This window comes from Camelina sativa, chromosome 8 (genome assembly GCF_030686135.1).
Source record: "Camelina sativa cultivar CO46 ecotype springtype chromosome 8, ASM3068613v1".
Taxonomy (NCBI): Eukaryota; Viridiplantae; Streptophyta; class Magnoliopsida; order Brassicales; family Brassicaceae; genus Camelina; species Camelina sativa.
In genome coordinates this window covers 2,316,952-2,335,613 of record NC_141887.1, presented here as the reverse complement: position 1 = coordinate 2,335,613, position 18,662 = coordinate 2,316,952, and the positions used below count along the sequence as shown (strand labels likewise).

Below are 18,662 nucleotides of genomic sequence, written 5' to 3'. Positions count from 1 at the left end.
TACTCCTCTAATGAATGTAGCGAAAGCGTGAAAGCTTAATTTAGATCTAGCCCAAACAGGCCCATTAATATAGGCCCCGTCATTTTCTGAGTCTCCTAAACGACGTCGTGTTATTGAACTTAAACCTCGTCGTCGAGCTTCGGAACTCTTTTCTCAGTTCGTCTGTGGGGGTAAACGATGCGTCGTCGTCACAAGCAGACGCCATGAGAGCTTGCAAGTGTCTCTGTTGGAGATTTAGATGAACTCCAATCAATCTGCTGATGATAATGATAAGGATTTGGAATAACTATACGGCAAAATACAGATTCTTTCTCTCATCAAATTACCGCTCTTTCTCGTCAATCAAACAACCCCAACTCCCTGGAAGAGAAGAGACTTGCTTCCTGATCACAGAACACAGATTCGTCCCAGATTTACCAGCTCCTAACAAGAATAAGGTTTACGCTTCTCTCTTTCGCACACTCTTTCACCTCTACTTAAGCTGCGGGAGGCTTTACGGAGCAGCGAGGACGCTCTCTGCGATGTGCAACTTCGGCGTTGCTCCGGATTCGCGTCTCTGGAATAGTCTGATTCATCGTTTCAGTGTCAATGATTTGGTACGCGACCAGGTATCGTTGATTTACAGCAAGATGATAACTTGTGGAGTTTCTCCAAATGTTTTTGCTCTCAATGTGTTGATTCATTCTTTGTGCAAAGTTGGTCAATTGAGATTTGCGATTAGTGTACTTAGAAATAGAGTCATCGGCGTTGATACTGCTACTTATAACACTGTGATTTCGGGTTTGTGTGAACATGGTTTGGTTGACGAGGCTTATCAGTTTCTATCTGATATGGTGAAGAAAGGCGTAATGCCTGATACGGTTAGCTACAATACTCTGATTGATGGGTTTTGTAAAGCTGGGAACTTTGCTAGAGCCAAGGCTTTGGTTGACGAAATCTCGGAACTAAACCTTGTCACTCATACTATACTCATAAGCTCTTACTACAATCTCCATGCCATTGAAGAAGCTTACAGGGATATGGTTATGAGTGGGTTTGATCCGGATGTGGTTACTTTTAGTTCGATTGTTAACAGACTGTGCAAAGACGGGAAAATGCTGGAAGCGGGATTGTTACTGAGGGAAATGGAGGAGATGGGTGTATATCCGAACCATGTAACTTATACTACTCTTGTTGATTCGTTATTTAAAGCAAAAAGTTACCGCCATGCTTTGGCTCTTTACAGTCAAATGGTTGTGCGTGGGATTCCTGTAGATTTAGTTGTATATACTGTTTTGATGGATGGTCTGTTTAAGGTTGGAGACCTTAGGGAGGCTGAGAAAACATTTAAGATGCTTTTGGAAGATAACCAAGTTCCAAATGTGGTTGCATATACGGCTTTGGTAGATGGGTTCTGCAAAGCGGGTGATATAAGCAGTGCAGAATTTATCATGACGCAGATGTTAGAGAAAAGTGTTCTTCCGAATGTTGTAACCTACTCTAGTATGATAAACGGGTATGTGAAGAAAGGGATGCTCGAAGAAGCTGTTAGTCTTATGAGGAAAATGGAAGACCAAAATGTTGTGCCGAATGGTTTTACTTATGGTACAGTAATTGATGGCTTGTTTAAGGCAGGGAAAGAAGAAGTTGCTATTGAAATGAGTAAGGAGATGAGGCTGATTGGGGTGGAGGAAAACAACTACATACTTGATGCTCTGGTGAACCACTTGAAGAGAATTGGTAGGAGTAAGGAAGTTAGGGGATTAGTCAAAGACATGGTATCTAAAGGAGTGACACTGGATCATATTAACTACACATCTTTAATTGATGTGTTCTTCAAAGGAGGAGACGAAGAAGCTGCTCTCTCTTGGGCTGAAGAAATGCAAGAGAAAGGGATGCCCTGGGATGTTGTTTCTTACAATGTCTTAATCAGTGGGCTGTTGAAGTTTGGCAAATTCGGAGCTGACTGGGCCTACAAAGGAATGACAGAGAAGGGTATAGAACCAGATGTTGCTACATTTAACATAATGATGAATTCACAACGAAAGCTAGGGGATTTGGATGGTATCCTTAAGCTTTGGGATAAGATGAAGAGTTGTGGAATAAAACCGAGTCTGATGAGTTGCAATATTGTGGTTGGAATGCTATGTGAAAAGGGTAAAATGGAGGAAGCAATTGACATATTGAATCAAATGGTGTTTATGGAAATCCATCCTAACTTAACGACGTATCGAATTTTTCTCGACACGTGTTCAAGGCATAAAAGAGCTGACGCTATATTTGAAACTCACGAGACACTCTTGCGTTATGGAATTAAACTTAGTAGGCAAGTTTACAACACTCTCGTTTCAACTCTGTGCAAACTAGGTATGACGAAAAAGGCAGCTATGGTTATGGAGAAAATGAAAGTGAGAGGCTTTGTTCCTGATATTGTGACGTTCAATTCCCTTATGCATGGGTACTTCGTGGGCAGTCACGTAGGAAAAGCTCTTTCGACATATTCCGTTATGTTGGAAGCAGGAATATCCCCGAATGTTGTAACCTATAATACTATAATAAGAGGTCTTTCTGATGCTGGGCTAATAAAAGAGGTGGACAAATGGCTGAGTGAGATGAAGAGTAGAGGTATGCGTCCTGACGATTTTACATACAATGCTTTAATTTCTGGTCAGGCTAAGATAGGGAATAAGAAAGAAAGTATGACGATATATTGTGAGATGATTGCGGATGGGTTGGTACCAAAAACCAGCACTTATAATGTGCTTATCAGTGAATTTGCTAAAGTTGGGAAGATGCTTCAGGCAAGAGAGCTAATGAAGGAGATGGGTAAGAGAGGAGTGAGCCCCAACACTTCGACTTATTGTACTATGATATCTGGTTTGTGCAGACTTTGCACTCATCCAGAAGTTGAGTGGAATAGAAAACCAATGTACTTGGCAGAGGCAAAAGGATTGCTAAAAGAGATGATCGAAGAAAAGGGATATATTCCGTGTAGTCAAACTATTCACTGGATAAGTGCTGCTTTTTCTAAACCTGGAATGAAGGTTGATGCTGAAAGATTCTTAAAGGAGTGTTACAAGAAAAAGAATGCTCGTTCCTCAAATTCGTGAACCGGGTAATTCTGTTTCCTCCTTCTAATCCTAATCTCGCTTCAATATTCAGTTGCAGCTTTACTCAAATGTTTCATTTTCTCAGATATAATAGCAGATCTGGCTTCAAACTGGACATCTAAGCAATTGTGAATTCCGCAACTGGGTTAGATTATGGCACCATACTTCCTGAGTTGTGTTTTGAGATATCTTTGTTCTTTGTTTAAACGAGTTACACAAGCCAAGACTATTTACTGAGAATATATCCATTGAATTTTAATGTAGCAAAAACAGGACTGGCGGCTGCAGACTATTGACCTATCTGGTCTCTGGATGGAACAAGTAACTAGGCTGGTTTCTAAAGCGGCATTGAAGAAGAAATTTTAGCTTCTCTGTGCAGCCTTCACAGATCGCATTCAGGTCGAGTTAAAGAAGACAGGAAGAATGAATTCATGTTTGGTCTGATAATGGAAGCCACACCCGAGCTTGGAGCTCGTGATTTCCTCAGGAGAATGATGGAAGCTTCTGGAATGGTTTACTCAGAAGAAAGAAACTGAGGATATGGAGTCAGTGAAGACAAGACTGTTCTCAGTCCTGCTTCTTGCTTGGGAAATCCACATACAGTATACGTTTGTTTCTTTTTGCTCAGAAAGTCATCAATATACACCATAGCAAAGGGTTTGAAAGATGTATTGTCACAATAATTGTTTATCTCAGATGAATACTTTATTTTCTTTTGTATTACAGTGTCAGAATCAGAGTATTCTTTTGAATGCCAAAGTTTATTCATATGAATACAAGTAACAGAATTGATTGGCTTCAAATAAGAACAAACTCCTGCAGTTTTAACAATCAACAAGTGAGCTGCTGCGTATGTTCTGTAACCGCCTTGAGCTCCAACTAGCTGTTGTAGGAGAAGACGGGAGAATTATTGTCGGAATGCGCTTGCTTTCTTCCACAAAAGGAAAGTCTGTCATGTAATGAAGACCGCGGCTTTCATGTCTGGCTAGGGCGCTGCTCACTACAAGCTTAGCGCAACAGAATAAGTTTCTCATCTCACAAGCTTCAAGAGCTACCACTGTCTGTTCCCATCCATGTTCAAACAAAAACGTTTCCCATTTCGCTTCTAGCTCTGCGATTTTCCTCTCAGCCGTGTTGAGCCGAATGGTTGATCTGACGATACCAACATACTTCCACATCACTTCCTGAAGCTCTCTTCTCACTTCTCTAGTCAAAGCTATAATCTTTGATAGTACTTCATCTCCTAGCGATCTAGCTGTCGCAACAACAGGCCTTGTCCATTTCTCTGATGCGCTTAGATCAAGTTTTGTGCGTTTCATGAGGTCAGTTGAAGGCTGAACTGCCCGTCTCGCGAAAACCAGGGCTTCTAAAAGCGAGTTACTAGCAAGACGGTTTGCCCCATGGAGACCGGTACACGCTACTTCACCTGCTACAAACAATCCAAGGACATTGGTTTCGCCTTGTAAAGCAGCACGAACTCCTCCACACATGTAATGAGCTGCAGGGACAACCGGGATAGGCTGACGGGTGATATCCAGACCGTGTTTAAGACATTCAGAAGCTATGTTGGGGAAATGGGCAAGAATCTTTTCTCTCGGCTTATGGCTTATGTCAAGTAACACATACTTTTCTTTCCGTTTCTTGAGCTGGTCATCAATGCTTCTTGCTACCACATCTCTTGGAGCAAGCTCAGCTCGCTCATCGTATACGGGCATAAATCGCTCCATTCCTAGATTGTAGAGGATGCCACCATCACCTCTAACGGCCTCAGTGATGAGGAACGCGTTTTCTCTAGCGGTTTGTGGTTTGATGGGAAGACCTTCGTCGGCTAAGGCAGTAGGATGAAACTGCACAAACCTTACCAAATACAACATAACAAAAAACCAACTTATGAGTTTCATTGTCAACAAACTTCTTTTGGCGTTCTTTAGGAGTTTTTACTTACTCCATATTTGAGATCACAGCTTGAGCTCGATGAGCCATAGCCATCCCATCTCCAGTAGCCACCTATACAAAAACCAAGTAGATAATAAAAATGGAGAAAAATATATCAGAAACTTTTTAATGTTATGCTACTCCTGCTCATTCGTTCTACTGATACAATGTTTTGTAGTTAAGCTAAAGAAAATATTACCAGAGGATTTGTGGTTGATGGATAGATATGCCCAGCTCCACCTGAAGCAAGCAGTGTCACCTTCGATATAAAGCGTACCACCTGAAGAAACATGAGATTTTTCAAATTACAAACTAAGCTACAAGGCGAATAATCAAACCGCCAGAAGCAAGATATCTTTGTGTACCTCATTTGTTTTGATATTCAAAGTGTCAACACCATAACAAACTGTGCTCAAACCGTCCTGTTTAGATAGAAAAAGATTGATCTGATACGGCGATTGATCAGAGGCAATTTGGTTTTTCAAGAGGTGTGAAATGGAACCTGAGAAGTGAGCAGATCGATTGCAAAATGGTGTTTGAAGACAGATATGTTGGGATCGTTACGTGCGGCTTCAAGTAAAGCTCTCTCAATCTCTCTTCCTGTCATATCAGCTGCATGAACGATCCTACGATGCGAGTGACCACCTTCTCTTGCCAAATGCAAGTTTCCATCCTCGCCGTGATCAAATGATGCTCCCATCGCAATCAGTTCACGGATCCTTTCAGGTCCTTCTGTACACACAACCTGAAAAATGACATTCAGACCGTGAAACAGTGAGACAGGTTTGGACCATCTTTCTTTTTAATATGTTAGCTCTCTAGCTTAGTGACTTAAGAACTATTGCAAAACTGTCGACACAGCTACATCCACTACAATGCTTACTAACACAAGCATGTATCAGATAGTTTCTCAGGCAATGAACAGCATACAGCACATAACAATGCAGGATACAGTGGACTTACTCTTACGGTTTCTTCATCACAAAGATGAGCACCGGCGACCATTGTGTCCTGCATATGACTTTCTACAGAATCCAAAGGGCATAACACTGCACTAACACCACCTTGAGCATAGTTTGTGTTACTCTCATGAGGCTCGTCTTTGGTAATCACTGCAACTGTCCCTTGCTTTGCAACTTCTAAAGCATAACGCAGACCGGCCACTCCACTTCCAATCACAGTGAAATCATAATATTTTGTCGAAGAAGATGCGGAAACAGCCTTGATACTTCCACAAAGTTTTGAGCTTTCACTGTTTGTAGAAACACCTCGAGAATAACAACCACATCTCCCAGATTTTAATGCCTTAGATACGCCACTTGACCTATGCACACAAAGATAAAAAAAAAAAAAGTTTGATAAGTCTTAACTATTCAAAGAAACAAAAACCAAAAAAAAGCTGTGGACTTTGGAATAGGAAATAGAAGTGGATGAGTTCTACATGAGAACAAAGAACAAAAACAGAAATGGGAATCATGATGGATCTAATAAAAATGTCAAATGGTACACAGAAGTGACAAAATTTGGGATTAAAGGTTTGAAAAAAAGTGATTACCAAGAAAAGGGGACTTTGAATGGATTTGTCCTGGAAGAAAAGCCAGAACTCCATGAATCTTGTCGGTAACTTTGTTCCCTGTGTACCTGCCCCTCAAGATAGAAAGCATGAATGTTTCCAACAGAAACATAAGCCGCCATTTCCGACCTTTATAGCTCCTACAAAAACATAACAGAAAAAAAAAAGAATCAAACAAAACACCAAACATGCTCTCTGTATAACGTGAATCAAAATTCAATAATGCATAGATCCTCAAAATACAAAAATGCATAGAAAGATCTGAAATGAACAAATGATACAATACGATACGAACAAGGATAGATCTCAGAAGCGGTGTCCAAATTCTGGAATTTTAAAAACAGAGTAGACGAAGAAAAATGGAAACTATGTGTAGTGTAGATCACACACAAAAATATTATGTCTGAATAAATCCCCAAAAAAAGTGGGAAATGTAAGTAATGAATGAAGACACACAGAAACCGTACGGAATCACAGGGAAGCCCTTTTGCTGATCCCAAGCACGAAAACGAAGAACCCGTGACCCTGAGTGTTGAAAAAAATCTGGGAATTCAATAGAACGTGATTCAGAGTTAATAAAAACACCAACTTTTTCGGAAAGTATACAGAGAGGATGATTAATATCGATTTTTAAAAAAAAAAAAGAAAAAAAAAAGAGAACTCTTCACTCCGTCAAAGAAGAAGAAGAAGAAAGAAATGCACCCACCACAGTGTTGGTTGCTTGGTTTGGTCGTCGAGAAGCGACCTTGAAGTTCGCGCCTTCCTCCTTCGTGTGTAATGAGCCGCCCCCCAACAACAACACAAGTGCAAGTGGTGTGGTCTTCTTCTTCTTTTTTTATTCTTTCTTTTTTTCCACTTTATGCTTTTGGCCTTTTGGGATCTCTCTTTACTTTTTATAGGCCTTGTTCTGTTTTTTTTTTTTTTTTAATTCCAAATATAATAAATAGTGAGATGATAGTAGTTTGAAACTTTGAATAAATAGATTTTTGTAACATAATAAAAATTGTTGAATAACTCCCATCTTTTTCTTCTACACGTGTATGCACATGAATAAAGACATTTACCCTACAAAAGCACAGCCTTGTGGTTCATAAAATTTTGAATATTATTTTTTAAAATTTTTTAATGTATTAATGCATATTGTTAGGTCCATTTTTTTCTTTAAAATAAATAACGCAAACTAAAATTAAATGTGTTTCTAGAGCGTTAATGCGGTTGCATTTTTTAAAAAAAATTATAAGGTTTTGAGTTCTCAATATTCAATATTTTGATAAAAATGGTCCTAAATTTATGAAATTTACAATTAACACCTAAAAAAATCAAAAAAAAAAAAAAAAATTGCACCACGTTCACCAAAAACTTTAGCCGGGCCTGATGTGTTTTAACGCATGCACCAAGCATGATATCACTAAGAAGAACAATCATGGAAAAATAAAAATAAAGACTCTCACTACTTTTTTCTTCCATGAGTAGTGGCCAATGACTTCTCCAACGGCCACAAAGTTTTTTTTTTTCCTAGGAAATATAATTTTTGGAGTCTTCTTTTAATTTGAGTCTTTCTTTTATACTCCCTCTATATTAGAAAGAATGATTTTCCAAGATTTTCACAAAGATTAAGAAAATAATCAATGTTTAGTCATAAATATATTTTTATTTTTAAAAACATATTTCTTATAATTATTAACCAATAGTAGTTCATCAAAATTTTAAATTCTTAAATTAGTGAATCTTGAGATCTACAATTTGATATCATTAATTAATTAGAAAAATACAAAAAATCAATATTTGTAATACAAGATAAATTTCTAAAACATCATATATTCCAATATAGAGGGAGTATATTTGATGGCTTCTGAATTTTTCCATCGGACAACTGAAAAAGACAAACCAATGATTTATAAATTATCTAGAAAAAGACCAAATTATGATAGCCATTCAAATGACAACATGTTTAAAAAAATAATCAAAAGATCTTATGCAATTTCTAAAGGAATGGTTGGCATCTGAATGAATGAATGAATGGCTATCATAATTTTTCCCACGTTCCTATAACTCTAAACTCTATTGTCAATAGCCGATCGAGAGAAGTCTGTGGTTTTTCCAATTGCTTTTGTTCCAATTGCTTTTGTTTTACTTAATGATCTCATGCATGGTGTGTGTGTTATATACTTATATATTATACAATGCAAAATAGATCCGAATTTACTAGCATAGAGTATAATCAAAAACAGAATAATTAGTCAATTGTCAAAATCAAATGTAGCTTAAAACGGACTTTTTGGTAGGTTTAAACAAGTTCATAAATAAACATGCCAAGACTTTTTGTTAAATGACGCAAACCTAAAAAAAAAAAGTATCTAAAGATTTACTAAAAATGTACAACTTAAATAGTTACTAGAAAAATATTCGAATCTTTATGAGGGTTTGTAAAAGAATCGTGGTTTCTTTCTAAGTCAGATTCTCTAATATAGTTAGACGACCTAAATGTGATGAAATTGTATATATCAAATTCATGTTTCTCAGTTTAGGATTGGCCAGATTGTAGTCAACGTAAGATTAACCCAATAGGGAGAGAATTTCATCACTTCAGCTGTCAGTCACGTTTCGATTGTGTTTTTGTACATATTTAGAATGAAGTAATTACCACGTAATCTAAATGAGGTAATCAGGCGAGGTTTGGAAAGCTAAGTATTTTATTAGAATTCACTAAAAAAATCTATTTAAATTTTATGATATTGTTTATTCGAAAGTCACATATGGGCCGTGGTTCACCGACAAAATTATAAATGGGCTGATAAAGATTTTTTTTGGGCTCCGATAAACAATTTGATGAACGCGTCCCTGACAATCAAACGAACGAATACGAAAAATAATACGATAATAAGACTTGGGAAAACCACACAAAAAAAAGCTGAACTAAAAAAATCAAACTAGATTAGAATGATATATATATAGTGTCCATCAAATTCTTTGATACTTTTTTTTTCTACGACGTGATTATTGTTTTGTTTTTGAAAAAAAAAGAAGAAGAGAAAAATAGATGGTTTGATTTATTTATTGACAACTACTAGAATATAGATACTACAGTAGTTTTTTTTCTTTTTCTCAAAGATACTACAGTAGTTTTTATACATTGAAATGTTGCAGAAAATTATTACCTCTCTTATTGACACAACCCCCAGCTAGCGTTTAGGGTTTAATATGTCTAAATTTTTAAATGTGCCAGCTATATCCTTTGCCTCTATTTTTCTTTTACAAAAATCTTAGTTTCTCAAAATAAATTTCCAAATATCATTCATTTCCCAAATAGACCATTCAGATTTTCTACGCAGCAGACTCTAAATTTATGAAAACATTAATTATGAATTTAACATTAATTACTATTGTTTGTTGTATTAATTGCAGAAAATAATACTTATCATATATACACTACTAAAATTGATACTTTTGACAATCACTGATATAATGTCAAATTGTTTTGATAATTACTGACATAGTCAATGGGAAAACCTCCTCTTTTGACAAGTAAATCAACAAAAGAAGATGTGAAAAAATATTAACAAAAGAAATTCTGAATTAAATAAACTATGTATCGAAAATGCTATTTATAATTAATCCCCCAAAATATATCACATAAACATAACAAGATACGTCTGGTGAGGCACGAAGATCAAGATATTTTAAATGACAAGAGAGGGAGCTTCTATTCTCTCTTTCTTTCTTACAATAATAACACTGTTTTACTTTTCCGTGAAAAATCCTAATCCCAAGAGAGTCAAAATCATCTTCTAATTAAATATCTCCATAACCTAAGTTCCTAACTCTCACACGCCAGTTAAAATATAACGCAAAAATATTACTACTAATACTAGTATTGTTAACTGTCATGACTAGTGTAATACACGAATCAAAGATTCCCGGACGCTGGTCCTATGGTGTCATTTTACAAAATAAAAATATGTATTATTCATTACATTTTTTTCGAGGTCATTCCTGATAAAGGATCTCATTTGAATAACTTTTATTTTGACATTGATAATAGCCGGTTAGTATCGATCTTTACCTTCAAAACGTTGCAGCAACAACCTTTGTAACTTGGTTATATTTTAGATTTTGTAAATTAGTCCTCAAACTCTTTTGGGTTTCCATCTTCATGTGGGATTTTTTTATGATCGAGAATGTAGAACAAGAATGGTGTAACATATTTTCTGTCTAATATATCTCTTTATAATTTATTTCAGTTCATCAAGATTAAAGAAAATATTTAAAGACTAGCCTGACACATGAAACTTCGATGCCGAAAGAGCTCTAAGATCAAAACCGAATCTTTTAGAACATACACGTGATTTTTGTGCTCCCCAAGACCATCTTAAGCGGTCCATGTTTTCATGTTTTAGTGGGAAATCTAGATTAAGTCATTAAACTAATCTGTATGATCAGTAAATTACCAGCTTGGAACTCAGAAGTCCATTATTATTTACAATCATCATTACATGCTAGACACAATCAATACATTTATATGTCATTATCTAATAAGTTTCTAATCATTAATATTTGTATTTATACCTATATATCTCGTTATTAAATACTCACGTATTATCTTTATACTTTATACATAAAATATTCCACTAGGTTCTGAACTTGTAGTACTAGTATTAATAACTCCATCGAATAACTACTCACTGAACCTCTTTATCTATCTCTCTCTTTTTATGATCTCTCTCTCTCGTCTATTTTCCAAGGAAACAAAAAGAATGAGAAAGAAAGTAAGTAGTACTGGAGAAGAGGGAAACAATGAGTACAAGAAAGGTTTGTGGACAGTAGAAGAAGACAAGGTCCTCATGGATTATGTCAAAGCTCATGGCAAAGGCCATTGGAATCGTATTGCCAAAAAGACTGGTACTCTCTCTCTCTCTCTCTCTCTCTCTCTCTCTCTCTCTCTCTCTCTCTCTCTCTCTCTCTTTTTCTTTTGGTGTTTGGGTGGGGGCAAAACTCAACATTATATATGATTTATTTTTTGTCACAAAAATGGTTTAACGTTAAGGGTTGTATAAATTCTATTGCTTTAGATTCGCATGCCTTAATCATAAGTTAACTCTATATTATCCTCTCGTTAGTTGTTGAAACTGGAATATCATGCGTCTCTAAATTTTAGTTACTGTTAATGAGTGAATTTGATGATGTACTTAAGATAGTGGGTTACATTTCAAAAAAAAAAAATGAATGAAGATCCTCATAGATGAATAAGTTTGTATGTATATATGTCTATTAGGTTTGAAGAGATGTGGAAAGAGTTGTCGATTGAGGTGGATGAATTATCTCAGCCCAAATGTGAAAAGAGGCAATTTCACCGAGCAAGAAGAAGATCTTATCATTAGGCTCCACAAGTTGCTTGGTAATAGGTATACTTTCGTTATATTTAACTTTGTTAACAAAAACAAATATTTACTTAAAATTATTTTTATCTACTCAATTAATCATTAATACATTCCTATCCATTTTTCATGGCTGTAAATAGTTATAAATATTCGTGATTGACTTCTCAAGCTTGCTTGGTAACACATGTTTTTGTTCTCTTAACTTTCAATAAAATACTTTCACATGATAATTAGTGAGTAAAGTACTATATATTATTATAATATGTGTGTTTAATTATAGGTGGTCTTTAATTGCTAAAAGAGTGCCGGGTCGAACGGATAATCAAGTGAAGAACTATTGGAACACGCATCTTAGTAAGAAACTAGGAATCAAAGATCCGAAAACCAAACAGAGCAATGGTGATATTGTTTATCAGATCAATCTCCCAAATCCTACTGAAACATCAGAAGCAACGAAAATCACGAATATCGACGGTAACAATAATATTCTCGGAGATGTAATTCAAGAAGATCGTCAAGGAAGCAACTACCTGAGTTCACTTTGGGTTCATGAGGATGAGTTTGAGCTAAGTACACTCACCAACATGATGGATTTTATAGACGGACACTGTTTTTGATGTGTGTTAATTTTGTTGTTTTTTTAGTATTGATCGTTTATGTTTTGTTATCCTCAAAGCTGATCAAACACTAATACATCAACAATCTTAGATTAAAAGTTGTTGATGTCGTAGTGTATGATTGGCTAATTAAGTCTTTTAATTAGTTGGACGTCTGTCTTGGGTTAAATGTATATGCTTAAAACTCTATGCATATATAAATGTTATATTTGTTTCTTGACTTTCTTTCCTAAAGCAAAAAAACAAACAAACAAACATGTATTTGGATAATTTTGTGTGAGGTGTTCATATAAACCTGTTAAATGTTGGTTCAAGTTATAAGCTAAAACTAAAAGAGTCTAATTGTCTAAGCTCTAAAGATAACGGTAGGCTAGGAGTTGTATACAATGTATTTGTTTTACTTTGAGTTTGAGTTTGAGATAATGTACATCTTTAATCTTATCTAAATTTGAAAAGAAGAAAGCCATAAATGGATACAGAAACTAGTACATGTTATTTGATTACTAATTATATTATACGTTTTCACCTTAGTTTAAGAAAGTATATAATATTTTCAAATGCCGATGATAGTCAAAATCGATACTAACTAACGTTGTATTTAAATGAGAAATTAGACACAAACCTTGATTGCCCTGACGATATACTTAACTATAAACGAAAAAAATTAATAGTGGTCAGACAATATAATGGGTCAAATATTCACACTTCCCTAAAAAATTCTAATATAAATTTCTATGACAAAGCTGTCCCCCCATCTTAATAGTTTAATTTATGTTCTTTGTCTTTGATTTTTATTATGTTATTTGAAGGCTTGTCCCCCCTACTCCCTCCTTGATTTTAATTGCTCAGACAGTTATATACTGCAATGCATGATACTACTTACATATGGAGCTGTATTCGAAGTGGAGGGTTGTTGATGATCTACATGGGGACATGTAAGTCATGTAAAATGAAGATGAAGAGGTATTGATGATTCCCAAAATTTTCCAGATCAATCTTGGTGTAGTATGGTAGCCATATCTCTAATCTAGACAATTGTTTTAACATTTTTGTTGAAAATGTCTAATTGACATTTTTTTTTTCATCTCGCAATTCAATAAATTACATATTTTTCATGTTGCAATTTTCATTTGATGAATATTATAAATTTTCTACGAATTTGTTATCCTCCCATGTTATGAATCAAACCAAATTAATGAAAACAAAAGAAGTTTAACTGACAAAAGCAATGATATTTATGAAAATTAATAACCATGATTTTATATGATCTCCTTGTTTATTTCATATAAGACGCATGATGAAGGAAAAGAAGCTCATCGCAAGTAAAGGTGCATTACAATTACAAACAGAAATTATATGATGGTGATCATGATGATTGATAACGATATGATGCTGGTGATGATGATGATTATGATGATCATGGTGGTGGTAATGGTGATGGTGATGTGTTGTTTCATATAGAATGAACGGGAGAAATTCCATATTGGAGTCCCCAAAGCTCAAAGGCGCCATTAACAAAATCATAGTAGCCTCCCTTCAACGCAAGTGTTCCTTTCGCAACCCCTTCTCTCACGAATGAATATGTCAATAGGTTTGCTAGTGACACATTCACTGCCTCCTGCAGTATTCATACATTTATATTAGAAGACATTGCGATTAAGATAATGACATTGTTGTTCAAAAATAATGACATTATAAGCATAAAACGAGTTATAAATAATTTGACTAACTAATATTCTAATGAATATTTAAAGTTTAAGTGAAAAACTAAATGGAGAATATACGTACCCTTTCACATCGGCCACACTGGTCTTCAAATTTTGAACTTTCACTTTCTGCCAAAACCTTTGTCTTTGCTGGTAAACAGATTTTGACCCAATCCTCTATGAAATCACTGCAATTAAAGTAGACATATCATCACAATATCCTATATAATTATATAAATTCATTATAAGAAAACAAAAAATATTACGTGGAGTTGTTTCCATCAAGAGCAAATGACATAAGTCCCTTGATGCCACCACATGCACTGTGCCCTATCACCACAATGTTTTCCACCTACATTCATAAATTTCCATTAAACATCAATCTATATGTATTGATGGATATACTCACATCAATTAATCACAAATTCACAATACGTATACACACTAAACACAACCCGGCCCAATAAGGACCATTACGTATCCCCGCAATTTTGGATTCCCGACTCCATAACTACGTCTATTACATGTGTTTTTCTCATCGTACCATCCATTTATAAATGTCATGTCATACCAACTAATATGTAAGATTAATATAAACTAACATAGTAACATGCATCCTATGCATCAAGCAAGTTTTAAAAAAATCACAAAAAGCAGTCTAAAGATAGAAGAATATATAAATTTATATCGGGAGAGATTGACCTTAAGGTGCAAGACAGCGTATTCAATGGCGGCTCCAACTCCAGCATATTTGACCTGCAATTATATATTAAAAACAGAAAAGCCTCGTCATGCCTTCTTATGTCAAGTCAAAGTCAAACACTCCGTTTGAGTCAGAATGTTCTAGAATTAATAATCCGTCATCCGTGATGTATATAATAGAAAGTGTTTACCTTGTCAAAAGGAGGAACCATGTTAGCGATATTACGAACCATGAAGGCATCTCCTGGATGGAAGTTTAGTATGTGTGATGGGCACACACGTGAGTCCGAACAAGCAAACACCATGTACTGCACACAATTCATAATATACTACCATGACCATATATACAATATATATAAATCTAAACCTATACTGATATACAACAGCATGTATGTTTGATTTGAGTTTGTTTTTATTTGTTTATTTATTATGTTTATTTACCTTTGGGCTTTGACCTTTAGCGAGTTCACCGTACAAAGCAGGATTCGTCCTGCAATGAAATGACTTGATAATATTACCAAATTATACACTTAACAAAAAAAATTAAGAAGAAGGGAGAGATGAAATAATTATTTACTCGTATTTCTCCTTCTTGAAGGTGACGAACCCTTCCTTAATACGTTCGACAGGATCGAAAGTTTTGCTGTCAGACGACGAGACTGTCTGAAGCTCCGCAGTGATCTTCTTCACCTTGGCCGCAGCCAGATCCTTAAGCTCATCCTTCTCACTGCCCGCATATTATATTGTTACACGATAAAAAAACGTTGTGAAACTAAAATAATAACTCCATTTATTTTTTCCTGATCTTCCTATTTTGATTAAAAACCCCAATTTCTTAAAACCAATAATTAATTTCCAAGTATATAATTAAGCCTCCCATTTTACAAAAGTCTTTCATTGCATGGTTTTCTACATTTCTAATATTCACTTACATGAGAAGCTTCTTGAGTGATTCGATAGCGTCTTCGTATGATTCGTTTCCCATGCCTTCTCAGTTTTCTGTGCAAGTTATTTGACCAACACAAATTATTTATTAAAAAAAATACATTTCTCTTCATTACCAGAAATGCAACTTTATTTTACCTTTTCTAAAAAAGGTAATTAACCAGAGAGAAGATGAGAGAAAAATATGACTTGTATCTTGTATATATATATATATATATATATATATATATAGCTTTTTTTGTTTATTACGTACATGTATTTATTGAAATACTTTTTGACAACAGGAAAAATCATCTATTTGAAATTAATATAATTATTTTATCTCAAATTTGGAAATATAATAATTAGTATTTGTAGTCAACATTTTTTATAAAGAATTAATTAAATCATTTAAGATTATACATATACTTTTACATTATCTTTCTAATTTATAACTTTGGATTTAATTCCATATCTAAAGATTATAACTTATAACTTTGGATTTATTTCTTTATTTTACTTAAATTGTAAGAAATAAAGAATACTCACACATAATATGGCCATTAGTTAACTATAACTAGCGAATAATTAGACCGGAAACAGAGAGACCGGATCTGGTTGTACTAAGTACTAGATTTTAAAGATTTGAAGATGAACCACAACACAAGTGCACAACAATACTTTTATGAACCCACCTATGCAAAACATATAGTACTACATTTTAGTACAAATATCTAGACACGTGTAATTTTTGTCATGGCTAAATATGTAATATGGATAATTAATGTGAGATATTTGAATGGTTAAGAGGTAAGACTTGAGAGGTAAGAATGTGATGGGTCAAGTTTTAGATAGTGGGAATGTGGCTTTTTCATAGTAATGATTTTTAAAATTTTATTGAATGGATTTGCTTTAGTTCTTTCTTTTTTCCCTCGCTACAAAGATTCTGAGTATTTTTTATCTTCTAATCTAATATCCTCGTTCATTACGTTAAAAAAAAAACACGGATTGTTTAATTATCAAGACAGGTAGAGAGAAATGGAAGTATGTTCCAAGATTTTTGGAAGTGAAGCGAAATTACTTTACACGTACACTCGCACTAACCTCTCTAACGTGATTGACCAACAAATTAAGGAACACGCATGTATATGACATTAGTACGTATATATATATATATATGAACATTAGTGTATATATATATCCCTACTTACTAAAGAAGCAAGTACTGAAATCCTTACACAGATTAAATATATAAGAGAGAGAAAGGGAGAGGAGATTGTATATAATATACTATACCCAATTGAGGTGGTGATGACTGAAACAAGGTGCAGCGCACAGAGGCTACGTTTGCGGATAAACGGAACGAGAAGAGAGGAAGATAAGAGACAGGCGATGAGAGGGACGAAGAGCGAAGGATATTTATAATACAAAGTATATATGAAGAGTAAATATCCCTAGTAATTATAATTAATGTAAAATCTTTGTTATATGAAGACTAGCTAATTAAATAAAGGGAGATGGGCTTTCCGCATTCGGGGTCTCATAGTCATAGATAAGGAAAGCGAAAGGTGAGGTGAATAGAAAAGTCTCTTTCTTTTCTTGTGGTGGAACTTCTCTCAAACTTTTTTCCCCCAATTCTTATTTAAATGTTATTATCCAGTTTTGATATTATGTGATTGTTCGAGGGATATGCATATCCATCTATATCTACGTAAGAAACACTAAACTAGGCGGTTTTGGTTAAAGTAAGAGGTTAAAGGTGTACCATGAGCCAAAACAATGAATCAAATTCATGGGATTTGCTTAGTAATTAATTACATCCAATTATTTCTTATGTCGTCGCAGACAATATATACAGATCATTTCACTATTGGTAGACCAAAGTATCTTTAGATTATATATGTTGTTGTTACTGGTCTATCAACAAGTTATTTGGAAACTATATGTTGGTCTCACCATATCTGAGTGTGAGTTATCACACTAATGTTTTATATAGCCGCTAAGCTATAAGCCTATAACAAGAATTGGTTTAAACGTAAGGAAGAAATTATAATTTACTGAAAGTTGAAATTTTCTCGGATATTAAGAAGAAAAAAAACTAGTGGTACAGAGATGTAGAAGAGACTGATGGGTGTGGATTTTATGTAGAGGATAAGATCCTATCATCAAAACAAGGCTATACTTGAATATATTTTTGATAACCTTATCCAAATAAACACCACGTACGGATCAATTTATGTTTATATTTTACCTGTTTTGTAGCTTTTGAAGCAGATGAGAAAGCAGTCTCCGAGTCTGATGAGCCATTTAAATTTGAAGAAACTGTAGCCCGAAAGGGTGCAAAGTTTACAGAGCAAGGAACATGAAAGTAGAGCAAATTGGTTACAAAAAGTGCACTATATACATGAGAGCAAAACCTCTTTGCATAGATTGTTTACAAACATGAAGTTATTCTATCAAGTATGTATAAGGAAGAAACTGTAACTAATGGCGAAAATAAAAAAGAGAACTAAGCGAAAGGAAAAATTAAAGAAACTAACACACTCTCTACATTTTATGATTATGCATGCAACTTGACTTCTTCCGTATTTCCCGCCTTAATGATTAGTCGATTAAACAAAAACATTACTAGCCTCTACTTCCGCTAGGTTTGGGAGAGAGGAGAAATTTGGAATGTGCAAAGGGTTTGATTTGCTACTTATATGTAATGTGTGGGAGGATGAAGAAACTATGTCGAC

General features: G+C 34.8%; 3 protein-coding genes and 1 pseudogene across 9 annotated transcripts; 2 read left to right on the top strand and 2 right to left on the bottom strand.

Moving 5' to 3' along the window:
• Positions 1 to 115: 115 nt before the first annotated feature.
• On the top strand, positions 116 to 3,902 carry LOC104705753 (pentatricopeptide repeat-containing protein At5g14770, mitochondrial pseudogene; annotated as a pseudogene). 2 transcript variants are annotated; one of them, XR_015564744.1, is made up of 3 exons: positions 116 to 3,094; positions 3,175 to 3,234; positions 3,354 to 3,902. The product of XR_015564744.1 is annotated as a pentatricopeptide repeat-containing protein At5g14770, mitochondrial pseudogene, transcript variant X1 (transcript). The 2 variants fall into 2 exon arrangements; XR_015564745.1 differs by having other exon boundaries at positions 3,175 to 3,261.
• Positions 3,776 to 7,577, bottom strand: LOC104705754 (L-aspartate oxidase, chloroplastic). 4 transcript variants are annotated; one of them, XM_087463476.1, is made up of 9 exons: positions 7,304 to 7,577; positions 7,065 to 7,140; positions 6,580 to 6,737; positions 5,988 to 6,348; positions 5,527 to 5,769; positions 5,390 to 5,446; positions 5,224 to 5,304; positions 5,035 to 5,096; positions 3,776 to 4,946 (listed from the first exon to the last, which is right to left on the bottom strand). In XM_087463476.1, the coding sequence occupies exons 3-9, from the start codon at positions 6,717 to 6,719 to the stop codon at positions 3,914 to 3,916; spliced, it is 1,977 nt and encodes a 658-aa protein (XP_087319602.1). In that variant the 5' UTR covers positions 6,720 to 6,737; positions 7,065 to 7,140; positions 7,304 to 7,577; the 3' UTR covers positions 3,776 to 3,913. The 4 variants fall into 4 exon arrangements, with proteins under 4 accessions (XP_087319602.1, XP_087319603.1, XP_087319604.1 ...); XM_087463477.1 differs by having other exon boundaries at positions 7,065 to 7,122; positions 7,304 to 7,561; XM_087463478.1 differs by lacking the exon at positions 7,065 to 7,140 and having other exon boundaries at positions 7,304 to 7,545.
• A 3,694-nt stretch (positions 7,578 to 11,271) lies between these two features.
• On the top strand, positions 11,272 to 12,812 carry LOC147939599 (transcription factor WER-like). 2 transcript variants are annotated; one of them, XM_087463480.1, is made up of 3 exons: positions 11,272 to 11,496; positions 11,870 to 11,999; positions 12,256 to 12,812. In XM_087463480.1, exons 1-3 carry the CDS (start codon positions 11,310 to 11,312, stop codon positions 12,590 to 12,592), a joined length of 654 nt encoding a protein of 217 aa, XP_087319606.1. In that variant the 5' UTR covers positions 11,272 to 11,309; the 3' UTR covers positions 12,593 to 12,812. The 2 variants fall into 2 exon arrangements, with proteins under 2 accessions (XP_087319606.1, XP_087319607.1); XM_087463481.1 differs by having other exon boundaries at positions 11,302 to 11,496; positions 11,878 to 11,999; positions 12,256 to 12,684.
• A 1,014-nt stretch (positions 12,813 to 13,826) lies between these two features.
• Positions 13,827 to 17,602, bottom strand: LOC104705751 (beta carbonic anhydrase 2, chloroplastic). The gene is made up of 9 exons (XM_010421823.3): positions 17,221 to 17,602; positions 15,933 to 15,999; positions 15,578 to 15,727; positions 15,442 to 15,490; positions 15,192 to 15,308; positions 15,001 to 15,054; positions 14,565 to 14,650; positions 14,381 to 14,486; positions 13,827 to 14,210 (listed from the first exon to the last, which is right to left on the bottom strand). The coding sequence occupies exons 2-9, from the start codon at positions 15,983 to 15,985 to the stop codon at positions 14,046 to 14,048; spliced, it is 780 nt and encodes a 259-aa protein (XP_010420125.2). The 5' UTR covers positions 15,986 to 15,999; positions 17,221 to 17,602; the 3' UTR covers positions 13,827 to 14,045.
• Positions 17,603 to 18,662: the final 1,060 nt, after the last annotated feature.